At 35.4% G+C, this 26,638-nt stretch overlaps 1 protein-coding gene across 2 annotated transcripts; it reads right to left on the reverse strand.

Annotated features, from left to right (window-relative positions):
* Nucleotides 1-261: 261 nt before the first annotated feature.
* Nucleotides 262-24,774, reverse strand: LOC120156954 (syndetin-like). 2 transcript variants are annotated; one of them, XM_039168218.1, is made up of 26 exons: nucleotides 24,444-24,689; nucleotides 20,377-20,544; nucleotides 19,799-19,873; nucleotides 18,808-18,886; nucleotides 18,247-18,311; nucleotides 17,973-18,062; nucleotides 17,731-17,820; nucleotides 17,526-17,612; nucleotides 17,193-17,276; nucleotides 15,506-15,628; nucleotides 14,932-14,960; nucleotides 14,703-14,835; nucleotides 14,398-14,437; nucleotides 13,862-14,289; nucleotides 10,369-10,907; nucleotides 10,208-10,271; nucleotides 9,985-10,087; nucleotides 9,714-9,877; nucleotides 5,234-5,359; nucleotides 4,106-4,176; nucleotides 1,925-1,987; nucleotides 1,686-1,758; nucleotides 839-958; nucleotides 658-735; nucleotides 525-575; nucleotides 262-418 (listed from the first exon to the last, which is right to left on the reverse strand). In XM_039168218.1, the coding sequence occupies exons 1-26, from the start codon at nucleotides 24,687-24,689 to the stop codon at nucleotides 317-319; spliced, it is 3,291 nt and encodes a 1,096-aa protein (XP_039024149.1). In that variant the 3' UTR covers nucleotides 262-316. The 2 variants fall into 2 exon arrangements, with proteins under 2 accessions (XP_039024149.1, XP_039024150.1); XM_039168219.1 differs by lacking the exons at nucleotides 262-418; nucleotides 525-575; nucleotides 658-735; nucleotides 839-958 and adding an exon at nucleotides 1,536-1,586 and having other exon boundaries at nucleotides 24,444-24,774.
* Nucleotides 24,775-26,638: the final 1,864 nt, after the last annotated feature.

A 26,638-nucleotide genomic window follows, 5' to 3' on the forward strand; every position in this document is an offset into this window, starting at 1 on the left:
TGATGATATTAGTAGAAGCAATATATATCTACATGGCAGAACTTCAAGCCAATGAGTCTCAACTCTCAACACAAAAACAGCTCATTATTAACATCACGTGTTAATTCAAGATTGCATTAGATATTAAGAGAAACACAAGTATTACAAACAGAGACATCCGAAGATATACAACCTTAATTGCACTCATTGTAATGAAGGGGGGATCAAGGAACACCATTGGATATACATAATTTTGTTACAAAGGACCAAAAAAGACTTTTTATCAGTGTGTGAAACTTTACATTTTAATTTCAAGGTTGATTGACTACATACCACCTCACTCAATCTTTTCCAGAGCTTCCAACCTGGTTTTTCTTTTCCAACCTTTCATGGTAGCGACAAGGTTTATCAACCCCACAATCTGATTCTTGCTGTATTCCTGCATTCCCAAAGTTATTATTTTCAGGCTTCTGTGACTAACAAGTGAATAATAATAATGATAATAAAAGCAATTGCTATTTTTCTGTAGCGAGAACATTTCTTACCGGGTGAGCTCGCGCCCAGTGTATGTATTCAGTTTCGGGGAGATAATAAGCCTGAAGAGAATGACTGAACTTAATCCTCCATATACAAATCAAGTATCAATTTCTGAATAGAACATGTTAACTATGGTGTTACCTTGATGAAAGTTTCAACAATCTGTAACTTTGGCTTCACGTTCAAGGGGACAAAGTGTTGTAGGCCATCGATTAAAACCTGAATGGGGAAAAGTAAAAAAGGTTAGTTACTAAAACAGATAGACAAGCAAGATGATCACAATAAACATGTTGGATTTTCTTATCGAAATATAAATCAACACCTGAAGGTCCAATGACATGAGAGCTCGTCCTTCATTAGTGCAACGCTTCACTCGGGATAGACCTTCAATAAGAGTTTCCGCAACAATTTCGAGTCCACAGTCCAAGAGGAGGTCTTGAACCTAAGTCATTGGAAAACATAAGAGTAAATCATTTCACATTTTTATTGGTAATTGTATTTATCCTAGGTCAAAAAGCCAAGACATCATAACAGTGAACACGCATGAACACATTAAACATCAGTCATATTCTTTAAGAAAAAAAGATACTGAATTCACATTTATTTTCATGTTTTATTAATGGCAACCTAATCTGAAATTAATTAACCTTCTATTATAGATTTCAAGTAACAATTACCATTATCCAATCTGGTTATATTATTTACTTATCTTTGCTTTTTCATGACATTTATTGTAACCGTTCTTCATTAGCAAATCCATCCAGCTTAACAATAACCCAGCTATCTTTATTAACTGACCCACGCACTAACTTGCTCCGAACATGTACAACTACTCCAAGGGCAGTTCATCTAGGGATGGCAAAATCAGAATGGCCTGATGGATTCCGAACCAATCAGTTCCGAATGAAACAGGCATCAAGCGGGCTTGCCCAGCTCCTCCATGCTCTCAATATGAAATTACCATTTTACATATCAATAGTAGAGCGGGCAGATGGTTAAGTAGAGCATGTCAACTGTGGAGCGGTGATGCATTTGGCAGCATCTACCTCTACCCCACTCCATTGTCATCCCTAAGTTTATCCAGCATCAATGAAAAGCAATAGGCAAACTATATCATGTTGATTAACTCTGATATCTAGCTAATGTAACAGGATAGAGGTTCATCTTACGTCTTTCTGAATTCCCCCATGAGCAAGCCTTGTTTTGTAGTGCTTAAACTCTCCCAACAACAAATCCACATACCTATTCATTAAACAAATCACAAGAACTTGTCAAATGGAGGACATGGATCTATTAAGCAAAGAAAATAACAAGACCTACGGCCAAATATGAGATCACAACCAAAAAACACAAAACAAGACGAAACCAATGACTTGTAAAGAAAGAGGACAAATGCAAGAGAACAAACCCATTGTGCTCCATGCCAAGCTCTTTCAATTCCCATTTCGCATTAGCAATCCGATCAACGTACCTGCCAAAAATTCAGATTTTATTATGAGAATAGCCTAGACCATGGACAGGAAAATTCACGGCATGCTAGTAAAAATATATTTTCTTTTTGCTTTCAGCCAGCCAATCACTTAACAAAAACTAATCACTGTTACAAATCTTCTACAAGGTTTTCAACTGGGAACGGATTTCTGCCATGGAAATGGAGGGAAAGAGGACATAGAGGGTTAGTTGTAGAAATTATATGGCTTAAGGGTGCCCGAACTTTATTGAAAAAATAACAAACTTTGAATTCTGAAAAAGTAAATCAATTAAGCCCCTGAACATTTTTGTACCTGATTGAACTATCGAACCGAAAAATTTAATCAATTAAACCTTTTGAACAATTTTGACAGTTAAGTCTTAATGGGGGATGGGGGTTCTGAGATATTATTACAAAGTGCCACATTACGGTTCTGCCACACACACAAGGCATTTACAGATTTTTTTAATAAAAAAATTGTTATAATTTTTATAAGTTTACTGATCCCTGAACAAAAAATATTAGATTTAACTGTCAATGTTGATCAAAGGGATGAATTGATAAATTTCATGGTCCAAGAGCTTAATTGGGTGCAAAATAATTTAAAGATTTAATTGATTTTCTTCAAAAGTTCGAGGGCTTCTGGAACCTTAAACCAATTTTTTTTATATTATATAAGCACAAAAACTTGACACATGTTATAACTTTAATTGGCTTGGCAAGTGAACCTAAATTCTTCAATCTTGTCAAAATTTGGAGATAAAAATCCTCCCCCGATCTGACCCGAGCAGAATTGACAAAAAAACATTATAGAGAAATGCAAGGGAAACTTAAGGAAAATGCAGAGAAAAGGGATAGAAGAATGCAGTGTTGAAGAAAGTTGTTGCATTTGGAACTTCAAATTTCCAGAAGAGTTCGTCGTGTGTTTGAGGATACACGTGTCCAATGCGTTTATAAGGCAGTTGTTGGAAGATGGTAGGAAGAAAGAGGAAACCGAAGAAAGCAGAGTCGGTGAGAGTAATAATAGAGCGTGCAGCACTCCACAGTTGCAGAAGCATATGAGCATATCGTGGGTTCGTGTTGCCATTGGAAACCGAAGCTGGAGATAATGAAGGAGACAGAAGAAGAGGAAGATTTCATTGATTTTCCGGATGAAAATTAGGAAGAAGAAATCGCACAAATCCCAGTTGAAGAACAGCAACATAAAGAGGGAGGAGATGACCTGAAGAAGAAACATGAGACAGGGTCGGAAAAGAAGGGGTAATTGAGAAATCGGAAACACTAACATATATATAGGGGTATTATGATAATTATCCCAGGGCAGGACGGTGCGGATACAGCTTAAATCCGACTCCGTCCCAACCGTGACCCCCACCTTTAGAAAACCCATCCCGCTCCACCCAAACCTTATTTTCACACCCAAAAAAACGAAAACCCTATAGTGTCGGGTCGAAATCCATTGATTTCAGGTTTTTTGGCCATCCTAATCTTATCCCAAGTCAGCCAGACATTGCAAATTATAGTCGCTGATAACTGGTTTTGATGGATTGATAGAAACCTCCAATCATTAAATTTAGCAAGAACGGATGGCCAAATATCTATAGCCTACCTTGAAATTTTAATATCATGTCATATGACATTTTTGTTTACTCTCCCACCCATTTTCTGCAACTCAGCATTTTGGAAATTTCAAATGTTTCGTCACTTCTTTTTCTCTTTTACTTCAGATTATTTTTCTTGGTTCAATTAAATCAAAAAAGGGATGTCCATGAAAAAAATCTATTGCATCAAGTTGGGTAACTACAAGGTTGAGTGGAGGAAAAAATAAAACCTAGAATCAGTCCTAGCACACACGCATGCTTTTGGTTGATTTTGTTTCCTCAAAATTTTACATAAAGAAAATGCAAAATCACAGATAAAAATGCGCAAACATCAAAAACATGGTTTTTGTTTTTTTCCCATAAAATTAAAGTTTATTTTATTTTATAATCCTTAAAACGACATTTTGGCTTTTGTGTTGACATGCACTTCTGTTTATTTTTGCTCCTAAAAGAAAAACACAAGTAACATGACCAACAATAACCTTTTTGAATGAGGAAGTCAATATAATGAGCTTACCCGTTAATGTGGAGCAGTATTCTTGCAGTTGTCCCATGTATGTGCTCTATAAGATCTGGCACAGCATCCACCTGGCAGTAACCAAGATAGTAAACTTAATATCATATTATTAGAAGAAGTAAAATTCAAATATACATTGTATAGGATTCACTAGATAAGAAAAAAAACATACTAAATTGAAAAACAATAATGAATTTTATAAATCAAAATATAAAAAACATGTTCCACATAAAGCAGGCAAAAGTAGTATGTGTGTGTGTGTCCGAAGGAGCGAGACAACTTAAACTTGCAGCTTTGCTTAGGCCAAGTAGGTTATTACACGAGCAATAAACAGGGTTGATTGGCAGCAAGGACTTGATAGGTATAAGTGCTTATACAGATAGTAGAACCGATAATTTGGTCCACCTATTTTTTTAGCTTTAATGAGGAAAGCAATAGGAGGGCCTTTGACAGGGAAGAGCTACCCTCATGGAAGCTACAATAATTATTGGGAGTAACTGATGCTTTGAATTTTGTTTTATCTGCTTGAAAAAGAAAAGATTTCTTCATGAGCCAAGCCCCGTTGCTGCCAGTTTGTTGTCATTTTATACCGATTAAAGAAATTACTTGAACCACAAATCAAAAGTTAAGTAACTTGATAGTGCCAACACATTAATCTAGCACAGGATGGTGTGAAAGGCGTTCAAGAAATATAAAGCTACAGCTTGAAAATACTATGATGGGTTCTACATATTGAAAAAAGTTCAAAGTATCAAATTGATAAAGCAACAAAATGGGGATTTATTTAATTTACTCTTACATACCTTAAAACATGGAAGAATCAGTAAAATTACCCCTATCCTTATCTATATCTACAAAGAATTGATAATTTGCATTTCTACAAAAGGTGGAACTAAAATCCAGACCACATGCTACTTCAACCATTTGTAATAATATTCGTTTACTTTCAAACAACTCAAAGAAGAAATCAGGATATCCTTTGTGAAAAAAGAGAGGACAAAGTGTTTCTTGCTATAAATAACTATTCTGGTTTTATTCAGAGATTGCATTAAACCATAAGTCACAAAAGGTAGATATTTTGCATTTTCTTAACCCACTTCGTAAGAAATGAATAAATGAGAAACATACCAGGTGCACAAAGAAATCTTCAACTACAGTTGTATTACTCTTCAGAAGCAATGATTGGAGATTAGTTCTAGATCTATGCAAAATCCGAGCTACAAGGGCAATAGTATCAACACCTGCACATCTTTCCTGCAACGTAAGTGTTATGTTATTTATGGGCAGATAAATTACCAAACGCTTCATTCCTGTTTTATAAACAAAATCCACATAAATCACATTACTTCGAAGAAATCAAAAAACCAATAACCATTTAACATAGAGATTCTCATTGATGAGCTGGTTTGGGGCATTATCATGAATAATGCCACATTAACAAACAAAATTCTTTATTCCTTATTTCCTTATTTAATATCACAGTGAGAAATACAAAGACAAAAATATTAAGTAGCTTACGAGAGAAGAAGAAATCTATTAACTATGGGAAATTTTCCCCATTTTTTTTTTTGATAAGATTTGAAGGCCTCATTAAAAACCTCCTTCTTGATTAATGGAGCTTGTATAGAAGCTTCTTAATCATCTGAAGGAGGAAAAGAGTGCCTTATAATTTCATTATAGAAAATAGAATTACAACCTTGGAACAACTATTCCAAAAAAAACCATTACAAACAATACAGGAGCCAGAAAACCAAACTAAAGAAGCCAACAACATAAAAATCAACCTATACCAGCCTTTGCTAAACCATCAGCATCCATATTCGCTGTCCTTGCAACCCATCTAACAACCCCCCCGAAAGTTCTAAGACTATCAACAATATCTCTAACAATAAAACCATATACAATTGGACATGAGTCAACATTATTTATCCAGTCTACTGCAACCCTGCAATCACTCTCAACGATCAGCCTATCTTTAACCCTCCCTTGAAAAGAGGCAAAGAAAGAAATACCCCTTTGAATAGCTTTAAGTTCCTTCAATGTTGGAGGTCCTGAACCAGCAGGCTCCTGAAAAGAACCTAGGATTGCACCAGATTGATCCCTCATAAGACCTCCAAGACCTGATTCCTTCCAATCACTGCTAGTGGTTGCATCCACATTTACCTTGACGAAATCCATAGGGGGAGGTAACCAAGGGATTATAGAAGACTTCAAGAAATTGTAGGACGAATAGGAATCTCCTATAGAAGGATCAGAAATTAAAGAGTCCTTAGTAATAGAAACATCCTTATTCTTTGCTAGAAACAAAGAAGCCAGCCTAACTCTTGTTAAGAAAAATAATTCAGACTGATCAAGCTTTCCCCCTTAAAAAACAATAAAATTTCTGATTTTCCAGATTGACCAAATAACAGCCCCATGAATGAAAGTCCATATTGCAGAATTGGATTTCAACTCATCCCAAGCTAGAAGAAAACTTTTTGCTTCTGCAGGAAACACAGAACTAAACCTCCAAAAATTTAGAAATTTGTTCTACAAAGACCACGCAACCGAACAGAAAAGAATAGATGCGATGAAGTTTCTTCAACCATTCTACAAAGAGGGCATAACTCATCCTCAATACCTTGAACACCTCTTTTAACCAATTCGGTTTTAACAGCAATTTTGTGAAGCACAATTTGCCACACTAATGTTTCAACTCTAGGGGGAACCAATCCTCTCCAAACAATTTTATTCCAGAAATGAACATCTTCTAAACCTGATCCACACCTCTCAACACAAGAACCGACTGTATAAACACCGTCCCCACTACCTTTCCAAATCAAACCATCACTAGAATCAAGAGATAGAGAAAAAGAAGAAATGATGCTCACCAAATTACACCATTGTTCAACCTCCCAATCATTTAAATTTCTTCGAACTTGAACATCCCAAATCCAACCCGAAGAAAGAAATTCCCCAAACTCACAAAGTTTACCGTATTTATTAGTAGAAAGCGAAAACAGTCTAGGAAACATAATCTGAAACGGAAAATCAGCAACCCAGCTGTCTTGCCAAAATCGAACATGCTTACCATTTCCAACGTGAAAATTGCACAAACTACGAAACTTAGAACCAAAGGAGTCTTGTTTGTAATGGTTATTAACCACTGATCTCCATAACCAGGAAGATTGAGTAGAAATCTTGCTATCAAACAGTAATCTAGAAGAATCAATGTTGTATTTGCTACAAATAAAATTCCTCCAAACAGAACTTCTCTCATTTGCAAACCTCCAAGACCATTTCCCTAGCAGTGCCCTGTTCATACAAATCAGATTCCGAACTCCCAAACCTCCCTCATTCTTTGATCAGCAAACATCATCCCATTTAACCCAGTGTATCTTCTTATTACCATTTCACCCTCCCCATAAAAAATTAGACATAATTGAATTTAGAGACTTAAGGATAGAAGCTGAAATCTTGAACAAAGATAAAAAATACGTAAGCAGCGAGGAAAGAACCGATTTGATCAAAATCAATCTCCCTGCTAAAGATAGAGTAGCAGCCTTCCAACCTGCTAATTTAGAGTGAAAATTATGTACCACTGGTTCCCAAATAACAGAGGAATTCTTAGTAGCACCTAGAGGGAGGCCTAGATAATTAGAGGGGAAGTTTCCCACTGTACAACCAATAGAATCTGCCCAAGTCTTAACCTCCTGTTGGGGAATATTAATCCCGAACAATCTGCTTTTCTTAAGGTTCAGTTGCAGCCCTGACATAATCTCAAATACTCTAAGCACCCTCTTCACATTCATAATTTGAGTCTTCGAAGCTCCACAAAAAATAATTAAGTCATCCGCAAACTGCAAGTGCGTAAGATTAAAGGACCCTTCTTCCTTGCCAACTGTCATACCAGAAAATAATCCCTCAGAAACAGCCCTTCGAATTAATAGATTCAGTAATTCCCCAACTAGATTAAACAATAAAGGTGAGAGTGAACATCCCTGTCTAAGACCCTTGGCCATTGGAAACTCCTCGAATGGAACCCCATTGACTAAAACAGAAATTGAAGCTGTAGAAACACATCTCCTAATCCAACTTATCCAAGTGAAACCGAATCCCATCTTTTCCATCACCTTGAACAAAATAGGCCAGTCAACCGTATCATATGCCTTTTTAAAATCAACTTTAAAAACACAACCTTTTAGCCCTTTCTTCCTCCAATAATCAATAATACCCTCGTTAGCAATGAGAGAGCAATCCAAAATTTGTCGACCGGGTATAAAAGCAAATTGAGTCGGGCTGATAATATCTCCTATACAACTTCTGAGCCTCCTTGCAAGACACTTGGATAATATCTTATAAACTCCTCCTACTAGGCTTATAGGTCTGTAATCATCAAGGCTTCCAATGTTTGATCCCTTAGGAATTAGGGTGATAAAAGTATGGTTAATACCATGTTCCCAATCCTTCCCCACAAAGAATCTGTGAAAAAACTGCATAATGTTTCCCTTAAGAACAGACCAAAACTTTTAAAAAAACCCATGTTCAAACCGTCTGGCCCCGGAGCTTTATTACTGTCGCAAGACTTTATAGTCTCCCAAACCTCCTCCTCGGAAAAATCCTTCTCCAAAAGCATATTATGTTCGAGTGAAATTCTAGGAAAAAACAAATCAATATCCTCAACGTCTAAAGTAGACCGATCATTGAAAATTTTGAAAAAATGATCTTTGACCTTGGCCTTGATAACAGTTGGATCATGAGTAATATTCCCATCAACTATTAAAGCATTCAAAGCATTTCGTTTTCTTCTAACTGAAGCACAAGTATGAAAGAACCTTGTGTTTCGGTCCCCATCATTAATCCACTTCTTCCTAGAATTTTGAAACCAAATCTGCTCCTCAATTCTATGAAGTCTCCATAAATCTGCTCTACAAACACTAATCTCATCAGCAATCCCCTGAACAGAACAGACATTCAATTGCTGGGCATCCTCCTCAAGCTTTTGAATTTTCTTTTCTAAATCTGAGATTGCTGCTCCCGGAAACTGGTTTTTCTTCCCTGCCCATTTTTTTATGGCTGCTTTAGAGTTACTCAAAATACTTAAGATTCCACCTTTTCTCCCAGGCTTCTTACATTCTGTAATGGAATGTCTGACCATTTCCTCAAAACCGTCCTCCTCCATTAGATAATTAAAAAGTCTAAAAGGCCTTTTTCTCCAATCAATTCCTTCATCTTGTAATAAAATAGCATTGTGATCCGAAATGGATTTAGGAATAAGAGACTGAATAATCTCAGGAAATGTAGCCAAAAATTGACCATCCACCAAGAACCTATCCAATCTAACAAATGTTGGATCATCTTGGTTATTACACCAAGTGAACCTGCCCCCATTCAAAGGCAGATTAATTAACCCTAAATACTGAATAAATTGAGAAAAAATCCTCATTGAGAATCTATTCTGAGCTCTACCCACCTTCTCATCTTCACACAAGTATACATTAAAATCTCCTTCAAAACAAACCGGCAGATTTTCCCCATCAAATCTAGAAGTAAAAGAACTTGGGAAAAAACATACTATGGTCATCCTAAAAATCAGTAAATACCTTATCCAAAGAAATTTACTACATACCTTTAGACCAACGGAGGTGCTTGCTGTAGAACCAAAATTTGTATTTTGAGGAGCAGTGGGTGTCAAATCGGCATGTCCAGTTGGAGATGAGGAGGATCCTGATGAAGTTTTTATCCACGCTTCACAATCTTGTGTTATTCTCGATAAGGCATTCTTTAACCGATCTAGGAATAAGAAAAATTATGAAAATGCAGAAATGAGAAGCGAATACATAAAAACATATCAATTGATATATAAATTTTCATCGTGTGTTGAATGAAAATTAACTTACAATTAAGAGAATCAGTTGAAGTCTTTGCACTTGAATTCATGTTTTGCAGACCAAATGTTTCAAATATATAATGGAAAAACAACTCAAATAATTGGCATATGCCCTGCAACAATGTACTAAATCAGGAAAAATAATTTAGAGGGAAAAAGAAAAATAGTGTTCAGATTGTATGCGCATCTGAGAACGTAGAGCTTAGGAAAAGAGAGGTTTAACCAGTACACACCTTAAAAAACTCTATATTTATTATTTCAAGTTTCTGCATCAATCTTGCATACTTATCCATCGACCTAACGTGTCAAAGTTAGAAAACAGCTCAATATTCACTTGTAAGAAAATAAACAACATTGAGAAATCCATATTCTTTTTGAATTGTAACCATCTAACCTTAGAACACAAAGAGATGATCCAGTTTGTGCTGTAAAATCATCAATGCCATGAAAAGAGTAACCTCTTGAAAGGATAGGTTTTGAAATTCGACTGGGGAGCTGACTATCCTCATCAATAAAGTCAGCAAGTAAATCCTCATTTTCCTCTTCTGAGATGGGATTGGAGCCATTGATATGATTCTCATCATCATTGTGTGGAGAGACATCACCATGAATATTATCAGCATTTCCCTCGAATACCACAGAGGTTGCTCCATTAAGTGGGGACGAATTGTGAGTCTCTTTGTAACTGCAGCTTACTTTTAGCAAAAACGGGTTTCCATTTCTAAGCCAAGGAGAAAACCCACTCTTCTTGATATCTGTGTCGACTTTGTTAGTTGATTTGTCGATGTGAAGGACCCTAGAATTAGAAGACCTTCCACCAGATGCAGCCATTAAGGGTGCTCCATCACCAACCAGCCCAGCAAAACTAATTGTTTGGGCCATCTCTGGTGGCAAACTAAGCCAGGTTTCCCTCTCCAAAACCATTTTAAGTGCCTGGAAATGAAACAAAAAATAAGCCACAGCTCCATTTCAACAGAAATAATAGTAACAATTTTCATATGAAGATAAAATAAACGTAAATATTGATACCTGCCCACCAAAAAACGATCCATGTTCCATTTTTATTCAAAGTTTCATGGAAGTTTTTTTTTTATAGGAATAGGAGGTCTCATTAAAAACCTCCCTCATAGTTGGCTCTTGTGAAAGAGGCAACTAGCGGAAGGAGGAAAAGAGTACCTCATTATATTAAAACCATGTTTACATAAGATTACAGCTTACTAAATAAACTGTCCGAAATAAAATACAAACCAAAACAACCATAAAGCTCAAACATCAACCAATACCCTCTTTAGCTAGCTTATCAGCCTCCCAATTGCATGTCCTAGGAATCCATCTAACAATAATACCCCTAGCAGAAACTAAGGCCTCAATTTCCCCAACTAAAGTATTGGAAAAAGTAGGGGCAGAAAATGGCAGCAAAATCCAGTCAACTGCTGTTTTACAATCTGTCTCAAGGATTAGTCTTCCCTTCAGAGCCCATTCGGAAGAAATGAATAGATCAATCCCTTGTTTAATAGCTTTTAGCTCAGCTAACATAGGACCAGGTCCCACCGCAAAAGAAAAGGTATATAAAGTAGAACAATCCGAATCTTTCAAGACTCCTCCAATACCTCCCTCCATCACCTCTTACCGCACCATCAACATTGAATTTAAAGAAATTCGGAGGAGGCGGAGACCAGTTAAGAACCTTCTCCTTATTGTAGGATTTTATAGGCAAATTGTCTGCAAGCGATGGATCCCCTACTAGTAGGTCAACTTGAATATTAGCATGAGGAAATTTCGCTAAAAACCATTTAGCCAACCTAAACCTGGAAATGAAGAATAGGGATGAATTATCTAATGTCCAGTTTTCAAAAACCACTGCATTCCTAGCTTTCCAAATAGACCATAGAACAACACCTGGAATGAACTTCCAAATATTAGAACACTCCCTTAGATAAGACCAAGAGCAAAGAACGGAAGGAGGATCTTGGGGCATGACCGAAGAGATGTCCCAAAACCTTAAAAATCTATACCACAACTCCTCTGCAACCGAGCATAAAAAAACAGATGACGAATTGATTCCTCATATTTGTGGCAAAAAGGGCATAAAACATCTTCTAGATTGACCCCTCTTTTCTTCAATTCCACTCTTACCGCCAATTTCTGATGAGTAAACTGCCATAGAAATGTTTCAACTCGAGGAGGAGTTAATCCGGACCACACCCATTTCTTCCATTGAAAATGACCTCCAGTTCTGCTTGAGATAGTCATCTACAGGATTTTACCGAGAACAAACCATCCCCTTTCCCCGACCACCCCAGAAAATCATCCACTGATTCATTTGGTGTTATGTTGTCAATCAAAAGCATTAAGGAAAGCCACTGATCCAATTCCCAGTCACAAAGATTTCTCCTTAGCTGAATGTTCCAAACCCAACCATTAGCTACAAATCCACCAAATTCAACCAATTTTCCCCTTTTGTTAGTCGACAGAGCATAGATTCTAGGAAATTGAATCTTAAGAGTAGATCCATTTACCCAAATATCATTCCAAAAATCAATTGACCTACCATTCCCCACTTGGATCTTTGAATTGCATCTCAAACAATCCCCAATCTCGTCCTTTTTCTCATAGTTACTCCGAATTCCTCTCCACACCCATGAATCTTGAAGAGAAACAACCTTACCTATAGACAGAGAGTCCATACTGACATTATGAATACAACAAATCAGTTTTTTCCATTGAGAATCTTTGTCATTTGCATACTTCCAAACCCATTTCCCTAGCAAAACTCTATTAATCATACTTAAGTCCAATACTCCTAAGCCTCCTTCTTCCAATGGTTGACAAACCGTACTCCAATTCACCCAATGAACCCTCTTCTTATCAGATTCTTCACCCCAAAGAAATCTTGCCAATACTAAGTTAATTTTCTGATTGACCTTAAACGGAATTTTGAAAATGGAGAGGTAAAAAATAGGTAAGGAGGACAATACCGATTTTATCAACACCAATCTTCTAGCCAACGATAAAGAAGCAGCTTTCCACCCTGCTAATCTGGTGAAAACTTTATGTAAAACTGGTTCCCACAATAACTCTGAATTTTTCTTTGTTCCTAACGGAAGACCTAGATAAGTCATAGGAAAAGATCCCACTCCACAACCTGCTTCCAATGCTAAATCTTTTAATCTGTCCTCTGCCACATTAACACCAAACAATTTACTCTTGGATAGATTAAGATAAAGCCCTGAAATTAAACTGAATACCCTCAATACTCTCTTTAAATTCAGAATTTGAATTGAAGAATCTCTGCAAAATAAGATTAGGTCGTCTGCAAACTGCAGATGAGTCAACTTAAAAAGATTATCTTCAATACCAATATTGTATCCTTCAAAAAGACCAAGGGTAGCAGCCTTACTCAACATTAAGTTCAATAGCTCACCAACAATATTAAACAGAAGAGGAGATAGACTACAACTTTGTCTCAGCCCTTTGCCCATCTGAAATTCTTGAGTAGGGGAACCATTAATTAGGACTGAAATTGAAGCAGAAGAAATACAATAATCCATCCAAGAAATCCATTTGTCTCCAAAACCCATTATCTTCAATAACCTCAAAATAATTGGCTATTCCACTGAGTCAAAGGCTCTGCGAAAATCTACTTTAAAAACAACTCCTTTCCTACCTTTTTTCCTCCAGTAATCTATAGATTCATTTGCCAACAAATCTCACATTATGATTTGCAGAGAAGAAAAGAAACTAAGAAGCCCATTACTAGCTATGACTAAATGGCAGCCCCACCCTGTCTCCAAAGAAAGCTTGCAACTTCAAAGACTAACTCCCCCAATGCCAATAAAAACAACAAAAGTCACCAGGATGAAGAATAAGTGTGCAGAGCAACTTACAGATACATTTTGCCGATGAAATGCAGCAAAATAATTTCCGCAAACACCCTTCAATTTCTGCCTGAATTCAAAAGCCTCAACTCCACAGAAGGCTTCCCCGGCCAATATGAAAGTGTTAAGATCTTCGTAGTTTTTCAAAAAATGATGAATGCTTGTAGAAGCAGCAGCTGAAGCAGACAGCAATACTGATACTCTGCTAGTCGTAAGTTGCCAAAGATTCTTACGTCCCCTATGAAGGTTTTGTGACACAAAAGTTATGGCTTCTTTCCTTAACTGATACCATGGAGATCCACTGCTTGACGTAGCACCATCGTCATTTCTACCCTCAGAAACCAGTTCACCAGACCCATAATCTTTCCTTTCAGATGAATCAGACAAGGATGTGGTTGTTGTAGACACCGTGGAATAAGTTGATCCTGGTCTCTGATCTACAGATTCAGAGAGAGAAAACAATTAGCCCATTAGGAGTTGCAAGGATTATTTTAGAAACTGAATCAGTCTGCAGAAACCTTAACAGAATTCTGAAATGATGTTACCTTCCATTAATTTGGCATTTGTTATTGAGCACTCTAAAACCTGCAACAAGATCAAAATATTTCAAAATAATAAATAAATAAATAAGCCAAACGAGACAGGGACCCCTTCCCTTTCCCCAAATAATCAGGACGAAAATCAGCTACCACATAATCCAGGAAGATTTCATAAAAATATGCATACATCACAAATTCATATACCATACAATATATTCAAACTGGTTTCTCAGAAGAAAACCTACACAGAAAAGGAAAAACCATGCGAGTCAAAGCACAAACAAGTGAGAAGCAGTAAGATTCAAACTGACCTTATTCTCCGGCTGAAAAGCCATGATTTCGTGATAAGAGCACATTAGTTTGAAAAGGACAGCCAGTGTTCTTAAGAAACACTGTCTAAACTTAGATTCAGGTATCTGAAGGCATAGATCACTGCAGGTAAGTCTGAGATCAAATAAAAAATAAGTTAGAAACCATGACATTAAATCAAATACTAGCACATCAGTTGATAGAAAGAACGGTTAAGTTTGAAATGCATACCTGCTATTTTGCATATGTACATCTTGGTTCTGCAAGAGTTTATCAATCATTTATATAAGTTAGCTTATCATACGAGGTACAAATTACATATGCATCACGAGGTGAGAGGAAAAGGTAGAAAGGACACAGAAAGGACCAAGGGTAAGTTCACAAGGAAACAAAACTCAACAAAAGTGAGATGCAAATAAAGGCTCAAACAAGAAACCTATGATTAGTACTCCTTCATCTATGGTTGCCAGTAAATAATGGTCAAACATGTATATTTAAGTTCTTTTCCCCCTTTAACGGACATCTAATATATGTCCGTACTTTTTTTAGCCACGGTCCAAAATTTATCATCCAGCTTAACTAAATTTGAATTTGCATTGATATAGTTAACTAGAATAGGCACCCTGTGACCTCCGCCTCATTTCCTAGCCAGTGCATCTGCATAAGTCTACTGATAAACTGTATAGACTAAAGGCCTCAAATCTAGAATTTGACAGGAAAAAATTATCAATACGTACATTAAAAATTTTCTTTGAGTAGGTAAAATAATATATTAGAGTTGTAAATAGTATAAAATCAATATTACCTCATCCAGAACAATACTCTTCAACACAGAGTGAGTTTCTGAGATAACTTCTTGCATGAAAAAACTTTGTATCTTTTCAGAAAGACCAGAGACATCTCCTATTAAAGCATAAGCGTCAACCACCTGAAGCATTACAAATATATAAACCTCACTTTTTTTTTTTTGATAAATAGGAAGGCCTCATTTTTTTTGATAGGAATAGGATGTCTCATTTAAAACCTCCTTCTAAGTAGTCCATTGCCGTAAGGCAAGAACCCTCTAGAAAAAGGAGGAAAAGAGAACATCAATTTATTAAAAATGAAACACTTACAAAAATAACATACAGAAGAAAACACACTCCTACAAAAATACTTAAGACAAGAAACACTCCTACAATACCTCACCACATAGAAAACACACTCCAACTAAAATACCAAAGACTAGAAACACTCAGCCAATACCCTCCTTAGCCAGCTTATCCGCCTCACAGTTACAACACCTAGGGATCCACCTGATAACGATCTGATTTCGAGAAACAGCAGACACTATCTCCTTCAGAAAAATAGATAGGTACAAAGGGACAGAATTTTGATATTTAATCCATTCCACTGCTGTCTTTGAATCACTTTCAACAATAAGCCTACCCTTCGAAGCCCAAACAGATGAAACAAAGATGTCAATGCCTTTCTTGATAGCCTTTAATTCTGCTAGGATGGGAGTATTAGGACCAACATTTATCGAAAAAGAAGTCAGAATCACCCGATTCCAGTTCCTAAGAATACCCCCAATACCAGCCACCATCCTCATTAAAACCCCCCCTTCATAACCGTCAAGCAACAAGAGTGTCTCAACGGACATTGGAAGGAGGAAAAGTGTGCCTTAAAGTTTTATTGCATAAATACCAAGTACAAGAAGAATAGAATAAAAATGATAGTCGTAAACTCTAACTTGTAGTTTTTCCCTCTAAAGAATAAGACAATTGTCAATGAACTTAACAAAGCCAGGACGTAGACTATAGAATGAAATGAATCTTCTAACTGCAAGACAGTCCACAAAGCCAACCCATAGAAGAGCTTTGACAGAGAAAAATAAAATATTATATAAGAATTTAACATTTTCTAAATTGGACTAAAATTAAAAGTGCCATTGACAAAAAAGCTCAGTTATAATGAGATCTATATGATATTTATCGTAGACCAGAATAATGCAATTCTCGAGCAAAACAAAATGACCTTAATAGAATGGCCAAAAACATATCTGAATTCCATTAAAAAAAACCCTAGAGCAAAGCGGTTTTTAAAGCACAATAAACAGATCAAAGAAATTGTAGTAGTCTGCATACTAAGTTAGTTGTCAGAAACAGAAAACAAGGAAGCACTGAACTAGTCGAAAACATAAATCCAGCCGATATCCTGGTCTACCTCCCTAGTGTTCTATGTAGACGAAAAAAATGTAGTAATTTAATGAAAGGTGCAAACAATTATACATAATCCATTTGATAAAACAAACTGACGACAAATGAATTGATGAGAATGCAGCCACAACTTGTTTGTATACACTTGAAACAAATAAAATAATTTACCGATAATACGTTATAAGGTTATCATCTATGGAAAAAGCAACGCATAAATCATCTAGAAAGTTGAAATCAATGACTTCATACATGCACCAGGTATCGAGAACAAAGGGCAGAGAATAAATAACCGACAGTTAAATAGCCTTCTTCTTTAAACTCCTGGCAAACTCCTAACAAGAGCGAATCCAGCTTTTGAAGAGTCCTTCCTAGCCAAACCTGCATTAGTATTTAAAATTGTGAAAAGAAAGTTCACTTCAAATTTTAATCCAAAATTAACTATAACCTAGTGATAAGAATGAGCAAAATTTTGAGTTTAGAGCAAAAGAAGCGTCATCGCAACTTAAAATATAGGTTTCATAAGCTCTTAATATAATTAACAACAGAAATTAAGAGAGGAAGACAGAAAGTGAGAACAATTTTTGTATGAAATACAAAAGATTTACATAATAGAACTTTAATGCGCACCTCAACCCCACGGCTCATCTCTTGTATTGCTGAGAGCTCTAATAAACTATCTAGAAGTTGTAAATACTCGGATAGTACTTGAAATGCCTGAACAATAACATATACTGACTCTTTAGAGATATAATCATGATGAAGTAAATTGAGGTAAAAATAAACAAACTGAAGAATCACATAGGTAATTTAACTTATTTTACATGGAACTCACCTTGTAGAAATTACCTTCCTCAACAAGAGACTCAAGAGCTACTTGCATGTCCCGTGCATGAAGAAGCTCAGCAAGTACTGGAAGCAAGTGCTGCAATGAGAAACATGAAGATTATGACAACATTTATACTTCTCTCCCAGAAAATCAAAAGATATTATGAACAAAAAGAAAAGCCAGAAGAAATATAAATATAGCCGCAATCAAAGGTACGCATTGCTAAGGTGAGTATAGAGAGAATTTACCATAAGAGCCTGTTTTTTCTTAGAATCAGTATTCACAACAAGGTCCCTTGAAACCTCGTTCATTGATGAGTTTAGATGCCTTCTGCCATTCTGCAAACAACAAAAACTCAAATGAGATACAGATTCAGTAACAACATAACAGTTGTACAGTTAATATCTACTGTAATAAATAGAAACACCAAAAACTGGGAAAAAGCAGAAACAATAAGCTGATATTTTCCATGAGGTTCTTTAATATATTATACATGAAACCATGTTACCATGCAAATCTTACCCTACAGATGACATTTGCAATCTTCAAGTCTTTCTCCAATTCCCTGACCAAATGCATACCCTTCACTGACCAAAAGCAAGTATCAAAACCTCACTCAAAGAAGAGACAATGAATTCTGAAATTTTTTAAACCTCAACATAGTTCACACAACAAAACTAAGGAATCTTAAACCATAACACAATACATCTTTTAATCATCCATAGAAATGCATAAATATATTATGATACAGGCACCAATAAAACCAATACTACAACACATCAAGCCAATTAATCAACTTACAACTAACCAGGATAAAAGTCCATCTTTATTCTTTAATGAATAACTAGTGTCAGGGGACCAACTTTAGTAAATATAGACAAAAAACCTTGATGTCTAGAGATTAGATAAAGAACTCAGATGATTGATACTCTATATATCATATTCGAAAACGTCATTCAAAGATGTAAGAAAAACGCTTCTCATTTTAATGATAGGTAGAGGAGCACAACTTGTACACCTATACAATAAAATCAGATGATGCATAAATAGAGGTTATATAGAAGCAAACACTAGAAATCTTACCCATTACTTCATAATGCTCCATGACATTCCGGGATAAATGTTCTGCTACTCTATCCAGTTGAACTAATCTAAGTGTGGCCTACAAAGAGATGAAGACGCATGGCTAAATAGATAATCTTAATGAAAATTCCAGAAAAAGAAAAAAGCTTTCCGACAGCAATCCATTGGATACCCCAGGAGAAAAAACATCATCACAATGGATAACACAACATCCCTCTTTAGCTTTTTCAACAACTCCTCATTTAAAAACTTATCATGTAATTTCCATTACAATTTACAGGTGAAATACATCAACCATATTTAACATGTGATGTATGATTTTATAGACTTTCAGACAAAAAGACATTTTTATCAATGGGCTGACATCCATAAAGGTATCCAGTAGAATCATAAATATTATCAAAGCCTAGCGAGCAGTATACCTCCCCATTGTTATAACTTTTAGAAATTCACACAAATCCACCTCTATAAGCTTGGAAAAAAAACTAAAACAGGTAAACGAAAGAAACAGTTACGTGTATATGAAAAAGACAGAATCTTGGACATATTTAGCTCACTGGTACAAAGTAAAATCCAAGGATCTTTGCTCCACAATTGCTTAGTCAAGCTTAGGCAATTCATAAAAAAACCCAAATATATTTTGTTATTATCAGATGTCTTGATTATATCGCCTAATCTTTACCAGTGTGTTCACACCAATAATGATAAGCAATGAACAGAGGCAGAAATCCATACACCAGGCAATTACTAACAAGGATACCAGAAAAAATTATAAAAAAATCCTCACAATTAGAACAAAAGGCTTGCGAAATCCAAATATTGTAGTGGATTGTAGTTAGGCAATATTGGAGGGGTCAAAATCACCAAGAGGGAAAAAAGATAAACCATCAAAGTCTTGCATTCTACAACATAGATAATCGAGGTGCTCAAATGGAAGAAAAAAAATAACAGAATAAAAAAATCTACTCAAAAAACTAAACCAAAATAATACCTGTTTCTCAAAATATTCCAGTTCATATTCTTCGGAAGGGATATGCTCCAGGATGTGTTTTATTGGATCAAATTCCTGCCACAGATTGAAAAAATAAATATACAGGAGCATAATAACAACACCATGTTCAGTAGAATACAAAAGAGAAGCTAAACACTAGTTTTTCTGTTTCGCTTTCGGAACTACTCTAGTCTGCTTCAAATGAACTATGGTAGTACTGCTACTTCCCCATCCCCACCTCTTTTTCCTTCTTTCTTTCTTCAGATTTCAAAATCCCATGTTGAAAATAAATAAATAAAAAAAGCAAGAAACAGCATGCAGACCATAACAAAACAGTCATTTCTCGTCTCCTTGAAGCACGGCATATACTCTAGAATAGGATTACTATAGACAGAAGAAGGAAAATGGTGAAGAAAACAGACATCAACAAAGAAATATTGACAAGAATAAAGTTTAAAACAACAAAAATAGCAATCGAACCACTCCACTGATTTTGTATTGCACTATAGACACTAGTTCTCAAATTATAATTTACATGTCTATAATACACCACCTATGCATAAAAATCCAAAAAATACCTCCTCATAGAATTCTTCCTCTATTTCTTCTACTATTTGACTCGGAGGTTTGCTTCCATATATTGACATCAATTCTTCAGAACTAGATGGAAGGTTATATCTCTGATCAGCTGGCAATCCTGAAAGAGCACGAGCAACAGCAGCAGCTGCTGCAGCTCGAGCTGGAACCTGTAAGATGAGAAAGAACATAGGATCAAAATTTCACAATTCACGACTTTTTTTGTTCAACACAAATCACGACTCATTTGAGTTTGGCATAATCAGGAGAATCAATCATACTATACAGAAGTACAGAGATATAGTTCTATGAGTAACATATAAACCACAAAACCCCAAAAAACTTTTGGCCAAAAAACATAAAAACTATGCCTAGTTACTGCTATGTTTTTATGGAGACCATTTGGTAATAATAACTTTGGATGCCTAATTTTTGCCCCCAAAAAACAAAAGACGGATATTTTTTTTATAGAAGTAGGAGGCCTCATTAAAAACCTTCCTCATAGTTGCCTCATGAACAGAGGCAACTAGCGGAAGGAGGAAAAGAGTGCCTCAATTTATTAATAATTCAAACTAATACATCAGGGTAAAGTAGAAGACCTTAAACAACAGCATAACAACAAAACCCTACAAAAAAATCTTAAAATAAAGAAAAAATTTCAGCCAATCCCATGTTTAGCCAAAGTATCTGCCTCACAATTACAACTCCTAGGAATGTGTCTAACAATAATCTCCCTAGCAGAAACTAGGGATACAATTTTCCTAACCAAAGTACTAAAAAAGGAGCAGAAGTCGGTAAAAAAATTCATTCCACAGCTGCTTTGCAGTCACTCTCTATAATCAATCTTCCCTCCGTAGCCCAAGCCGATGCAATAAAAAAATCAATGGCTTTCAATTCAGCCAAAGGAGGAGGACCTGGGCCAACACCATTCGAGAAAGACCCCAAAGTATTACTATTGAAGTCTTTTAAAATGCCTCCAATTCCACTCACTAGCCCATCACCTCTGACCGCCCCATCAACATTAAATTTGAAAAAATGTGTTGGAGGAGGAAGCCAACTCTGAACATTCTTTCTCTTAAAGGTAGGACTAGGAAGCTTGTTTGCAAGAGTGGGGTCCCCAACTAGTGAGTCGACCTGAATAGTGACATTCGGATACTTAGCAAGAAACCATTTAGCCAATCTGAATCTAGAAATAAAGAATAGAGAAGATCTGTCTTGTTTCCTATTATCAAAAACCATCGAATTCCTAGCCTTCCATATTATCCACAAAACAACTCCTAGTATAAACTTCCAAATTGTAGAGTTTGCCCTTAACTCAGACCAAGAACTTAGCAGAGTAGGAGGATCTTTAGGCAGAACTGAAGAGATTTCTCATAACCTGAAAAATCTATTCCATAATTCCCCTGCAAACGAGCACGAAATGTATAGATGGTGGACAGTTTCTTCATGATTTAAACATAACGGACATACTACATCCTCCAATGTAACCCCCCTTCTCTTCAACTCCGTTCTAACTGCCAATTTTTGGTGGGAAACATGCCAAATAAAGGTTTCGACTCTGGGAGGAGCCAAACCTGACCAAACCCACTTGTTCCAATTGAAAGAACCATCAGATTTTAAAGATAGAGTCAACCTGCATGATTTAACCGAGAACAGTCTATCTCCCTTCCCCGACCACGAAAGGAAATCATCCACTGAGTCAAACAATACAATATTATCAAGCAATGACATTAATTGAATCTAATGATCCAATTCCCAATCACATAAATTCCTCCTAGATTGAATGTTCCAAACCCAACCATTATTCACACAACTACCAAACTCTTACACTTTTCCCCACTTGTTATTTGATAAAGCAAAGATCCTTGGAAATTGATTTTTACGGTATCATCGTTTACCCAAACATCATTCCAGAAGGATATAGACTTACCATTACCCACTTGGATCTTAGAGTGAGATCTCAAACCTTCTCCAATTTCATCTTTTTTCAAATAATTATTAATAATACATTTCCAAATCCATGAGTCCATAGGAGAAACTACCTTGTTAATTGATAGAGACAGATTACTGACATTATACTTGCTACAAATCATTCTTTTCCATGGGGTATCTTTTTCATTTCCGAATTTCCAGACCCATTTACCAAGCAGAACTCTGTTTAGAATATTCAGATCCAATACTCCCAATCCTCCCTCTTCCAAGGGTTGACATAACATTTTTCAATTCAACCAGTGAATACGACTGTTTGTTGTTCCCTCCCCCCCCCAAAGAAATTTGGCCATCAAAGTATTAATCTTCTTCTTTACCTTACTCGGTATTTTGAAAATGGAAATGAAAATTCGACAGTGAGGACAGTATTGACTTCAACTGCACCAGTCTACCCGCCATTGACAGTGAGGATGCTTTCCAACCGGATAATTTCTTATTAAATTTTTGGATGACGGGATCCCAAAGAACCTCAGAATTTTTCTTTACACCTAAGGGAAGGCCTAGATACACCGTAGTAAAAGAACCCACTGCACAACCAGCCTTAGTAGCCCATTCATTTAAGATGTCGTCTTCCATATTAATGCCATATAAATTGCTCTTAGAAAGATTTAGATGAAGCCCTGTAATTAGGCTGAAAATCCTCAACACTCTCCTAATATTTAATAAGTGAGTAGGAGAATCTCGGCAAAATTGAATAAGATCATCAGCAAACTGTAAGTGTGTTAATTGAAAGGGATCAGATCTTCCAATCGTAAACCCTTCAAAGAGGCTCAAATCAGCAGCTTTAATCAGCATAAGATTAAGTTCTCCAACTATATTAAACAGAAAAGGTGACTAACTACATCCTTGTCTCAACCCTTTAGCCATTGAAAATTCCTCTGTTGGAGAGTCATTCACTAGTACCGAGATTGATGCCGAAGAAAGATAATATTCTATCCATGAAACCCATCGCTCGCCAAAACCCATGACTCTCAATAATCTCATGAGAATCGGCCATTCTTTCGAATCATATCCTCTCTGAAAATCAACTTTGAAAACGACCCCTTTCAACCCTTGCTTCCTCCAAAAATGAATGCCTTCATTTGCAAGAAAGGAACAATCTAACAGTTGTCTCCCAAGAATAAATGCAAACTGGGAAAGACTCACAATGTCTTTAATAACTGAAACAAGTCTCTTCGATAAAACTTTGGAAATAATTTTATAAAGACTACCCACGAGACTTATAGGTCTATAATCTTCAATGCAATCCGGATTAATTTTCTTTGGGATCAAAAATATAAAGGCATGATTAACCCCATATAAAAAGCAATCACAATGTTTTCTTAAGATTTAAAAATTAAAACGTAGTTCCGTCTAGCATATAACACATGATTTCAATTTTATATTGAAGGGAATAAAAAGTAACAACCAAACATAGCCTTAAGTCATTTAAAATGTAGCTCATTTGAGTTTGGCATTATCAGGAGGATCGATCATACTATACAAAAGAACAGAGATATAGTTCTATGAGTAACATATAAACCACAAAACCCAGTAAACTGTTGGCTTAAAAACATAAACATCTATACCTAGTTCGATCTACTACTATGTTTTCGATGGAGACAATTTGGTAATAACTTTAGATACCTAAATTTTGCCTCCCAAAACCAAAGGACGGATATAAAAGCAAACAATGTTTTCTTGAGATTTAATATTTAAAATTTAGTTTCGTCCAGCACAGAATACATGATTTCAATTTTATATTGAACAATTATCTAAGAATTTGGTCGCATTCTATGTTCATTGTCCATCTACTTTTACTTTATAGCGATTTTTTGAGGGAATCAAAAGTAACAACCAAACAAAACCTTAAGTCATTTAAAACGCAACATTTCTAGCAAGTCCAGTGACAAAAATAATTTCACTTCAGATCAAATCCAACTAAACTTCGTCAAAGTAACACTAATTTATAACTAGTACCAAATTTCTCAAAACTAATCAAATGCAGTGGACTAAGCCTCAATAAAGAACTCTGGAAAAAGAAAGACCTCGATAATCAGAACATTCAAGGATTAAGTAAGCCTTCAGCTACGCTACTTACATCAGGCCGATCAGAAGAGGGGGCAGAAGGCAAGAGACCAAGTGATCGCGCGGAACGCACGGAGCTGAGGAGTTTTTCCCCAACCTTGGACAAATCCATTCCACCTCCTTGGGATAGCAAAAAAGGAACCAAGAAGAAAACCCTAGAGCTCTCAAATCCACCGTCGCTTAAATCGCCAACGCCGCCATTCAATAAAAACGGATTCCCCAAAACGCCGCCGAACGGGAACAGATTCGGCTGCTGCATTTCATTTCAACTCCAGATCAAAAACACACATCACCGTTTTAAAAACGCCTTTTCCTTTCCACGGATCGGATGGGAAATTTGAGGGAGTGAAGTATATTAGATTATATTTTTGTTCATTTTTCGTTAGGGGACTATTTGGTAGAAATTTCGTGGGTAAATTATATGGGAGATCATTAAACTATAATTAAAAATTAATATGATTACGTCCGTTAAATTTTAACAGAGGTGGTGAACGGACATATGTTAATATGTTATTGTAAGGTTTATTTATAAATTTTAAATTATTTAATAAAATAATTTTTTATCTAATCAGATGATGACACATGTCATCACCTCCATTGAAATGAAAATAAAGAATAACAACATGCTTACAAAGGAATTTAACTTTGTCAACAAAGAAAACCTACTAGGCGCCCAAACCATTGGACCAAATGTCTCCAATAATTTAAACTTACAACAATTCGTAATTGACTTGTAAAAGTTTGTTTATGATAACAAAAATTAAATAAAATATTATTTAAATTAATTGTAAATTATTTTTTGAATTAAAATATTCAATTTTTATATAAATTAAAAAAATTTTAAAAAATCGTTAATTCGAAAATACACCGAATTAATTTAAATTTGTTCAGTTCAGTTAATAATTTTCAAATAAATTTCACTTGGATTAATGGTTAAATAAAAAAATTCGATTAATTCGGTTTGGTTAATAATTTAATCAAATTAAATTTCTCACAATTATTTTTAAATGACTATATATGAACTATATTAAAGAATAAAATTATTTTAAAAATTCATTTAGAGGATCTAAAATCACAACAAAAGTCAAAAACAACTTAAATCATAAAACAAATTTATAATTCAACTATTAATTTTTTATCTTCAATTTTTTAAAAATATTTCTCATTTACTTTAAATTTATAATCATTTCAAAATAATTGTAAAAAGAATAATTGATTTAATTTAAAAATATAAAAATCTTAATCTCATTTTTATTTTTAATATAATTATTCAAAACGTTTACAAAATTATTCAAAGATTATACAATTTATTCTTTTAAATACATGTCAACTATATTTTTATATACTGAAATACATATTATTCATTTCTTTTCTGATCTGACTTTCGGTAAGAAGAACTGACCTGTCTTGCTTCTCATCGATCCATAAACTCTTCAAAACCTGTGTGTGAAACACTCACACGTTAAGTCATGGGCTTAGTGAGTCATATAAAACCCCAATATAAACTACAACTAATTCACAAATGCATATACATATATTGTGACACAACACAATGTTTGAAAAATTACTACTATCATACAGATTCGCATAATAATTCATATAACACTTGCACACATATAAATATATAATATCCTTATCATTATTCATATTTTTATTGTGATCAATATTGATTTTCATTTATTCCTTTAATCACGCGGTCTTGTCCATCATATTCATACACACCATGTCATATAATACATCCATCATCATATAAATCATGTATTACAATTCATATCACAAAAAAATATATACGTCACATGTAGTATGTTTATTATTATCTTTTTGTTAGCCAATGTACACATGTGAGAACTAAAAATATGCGAGTATTATGAGATTGTGCACACATATGATGTCACCACAACTCGTATAAAATCCACTAAGTGGCATATGAAATCTGTGTCCCGAATGACCTATCCATATGTTTCGAATAACATAGGTAACTGTCCATATGTCTCGAAGGACATAGGTAATCCTGTCCATATGTCCCGAATGACATAGGTAAATTATCCATATGTCTCGAAAGACATAGGTAACCCTCGACTCTTGGCATGCCAACTATATCTCTAGCTCTCCTGACACTTAACATGGACATTCTCTTTTATATCGTTTCACATATTCACATAGTCATATCTCATATGCTCATAGCTTTTATCATATCATTCACATCAT

Source organism: Hibiscus syriacus, unplaced genomic scaffold (assembly GCF_006381635.1).
Source record: "Hibiscus syriacus cultivar Baekdansim isolate YM2019G1 unplaced genomic scaffold, ASM638163v2 tig00111238_pilon, whole genome shotgun sequence".
Lineage (NCBI taxonomy): Eukaryota > Viridiplantae > Streptophyta > Magnoliopsida > Malvales > Malvaceae > Hibiscus > Hibiscus syriacus.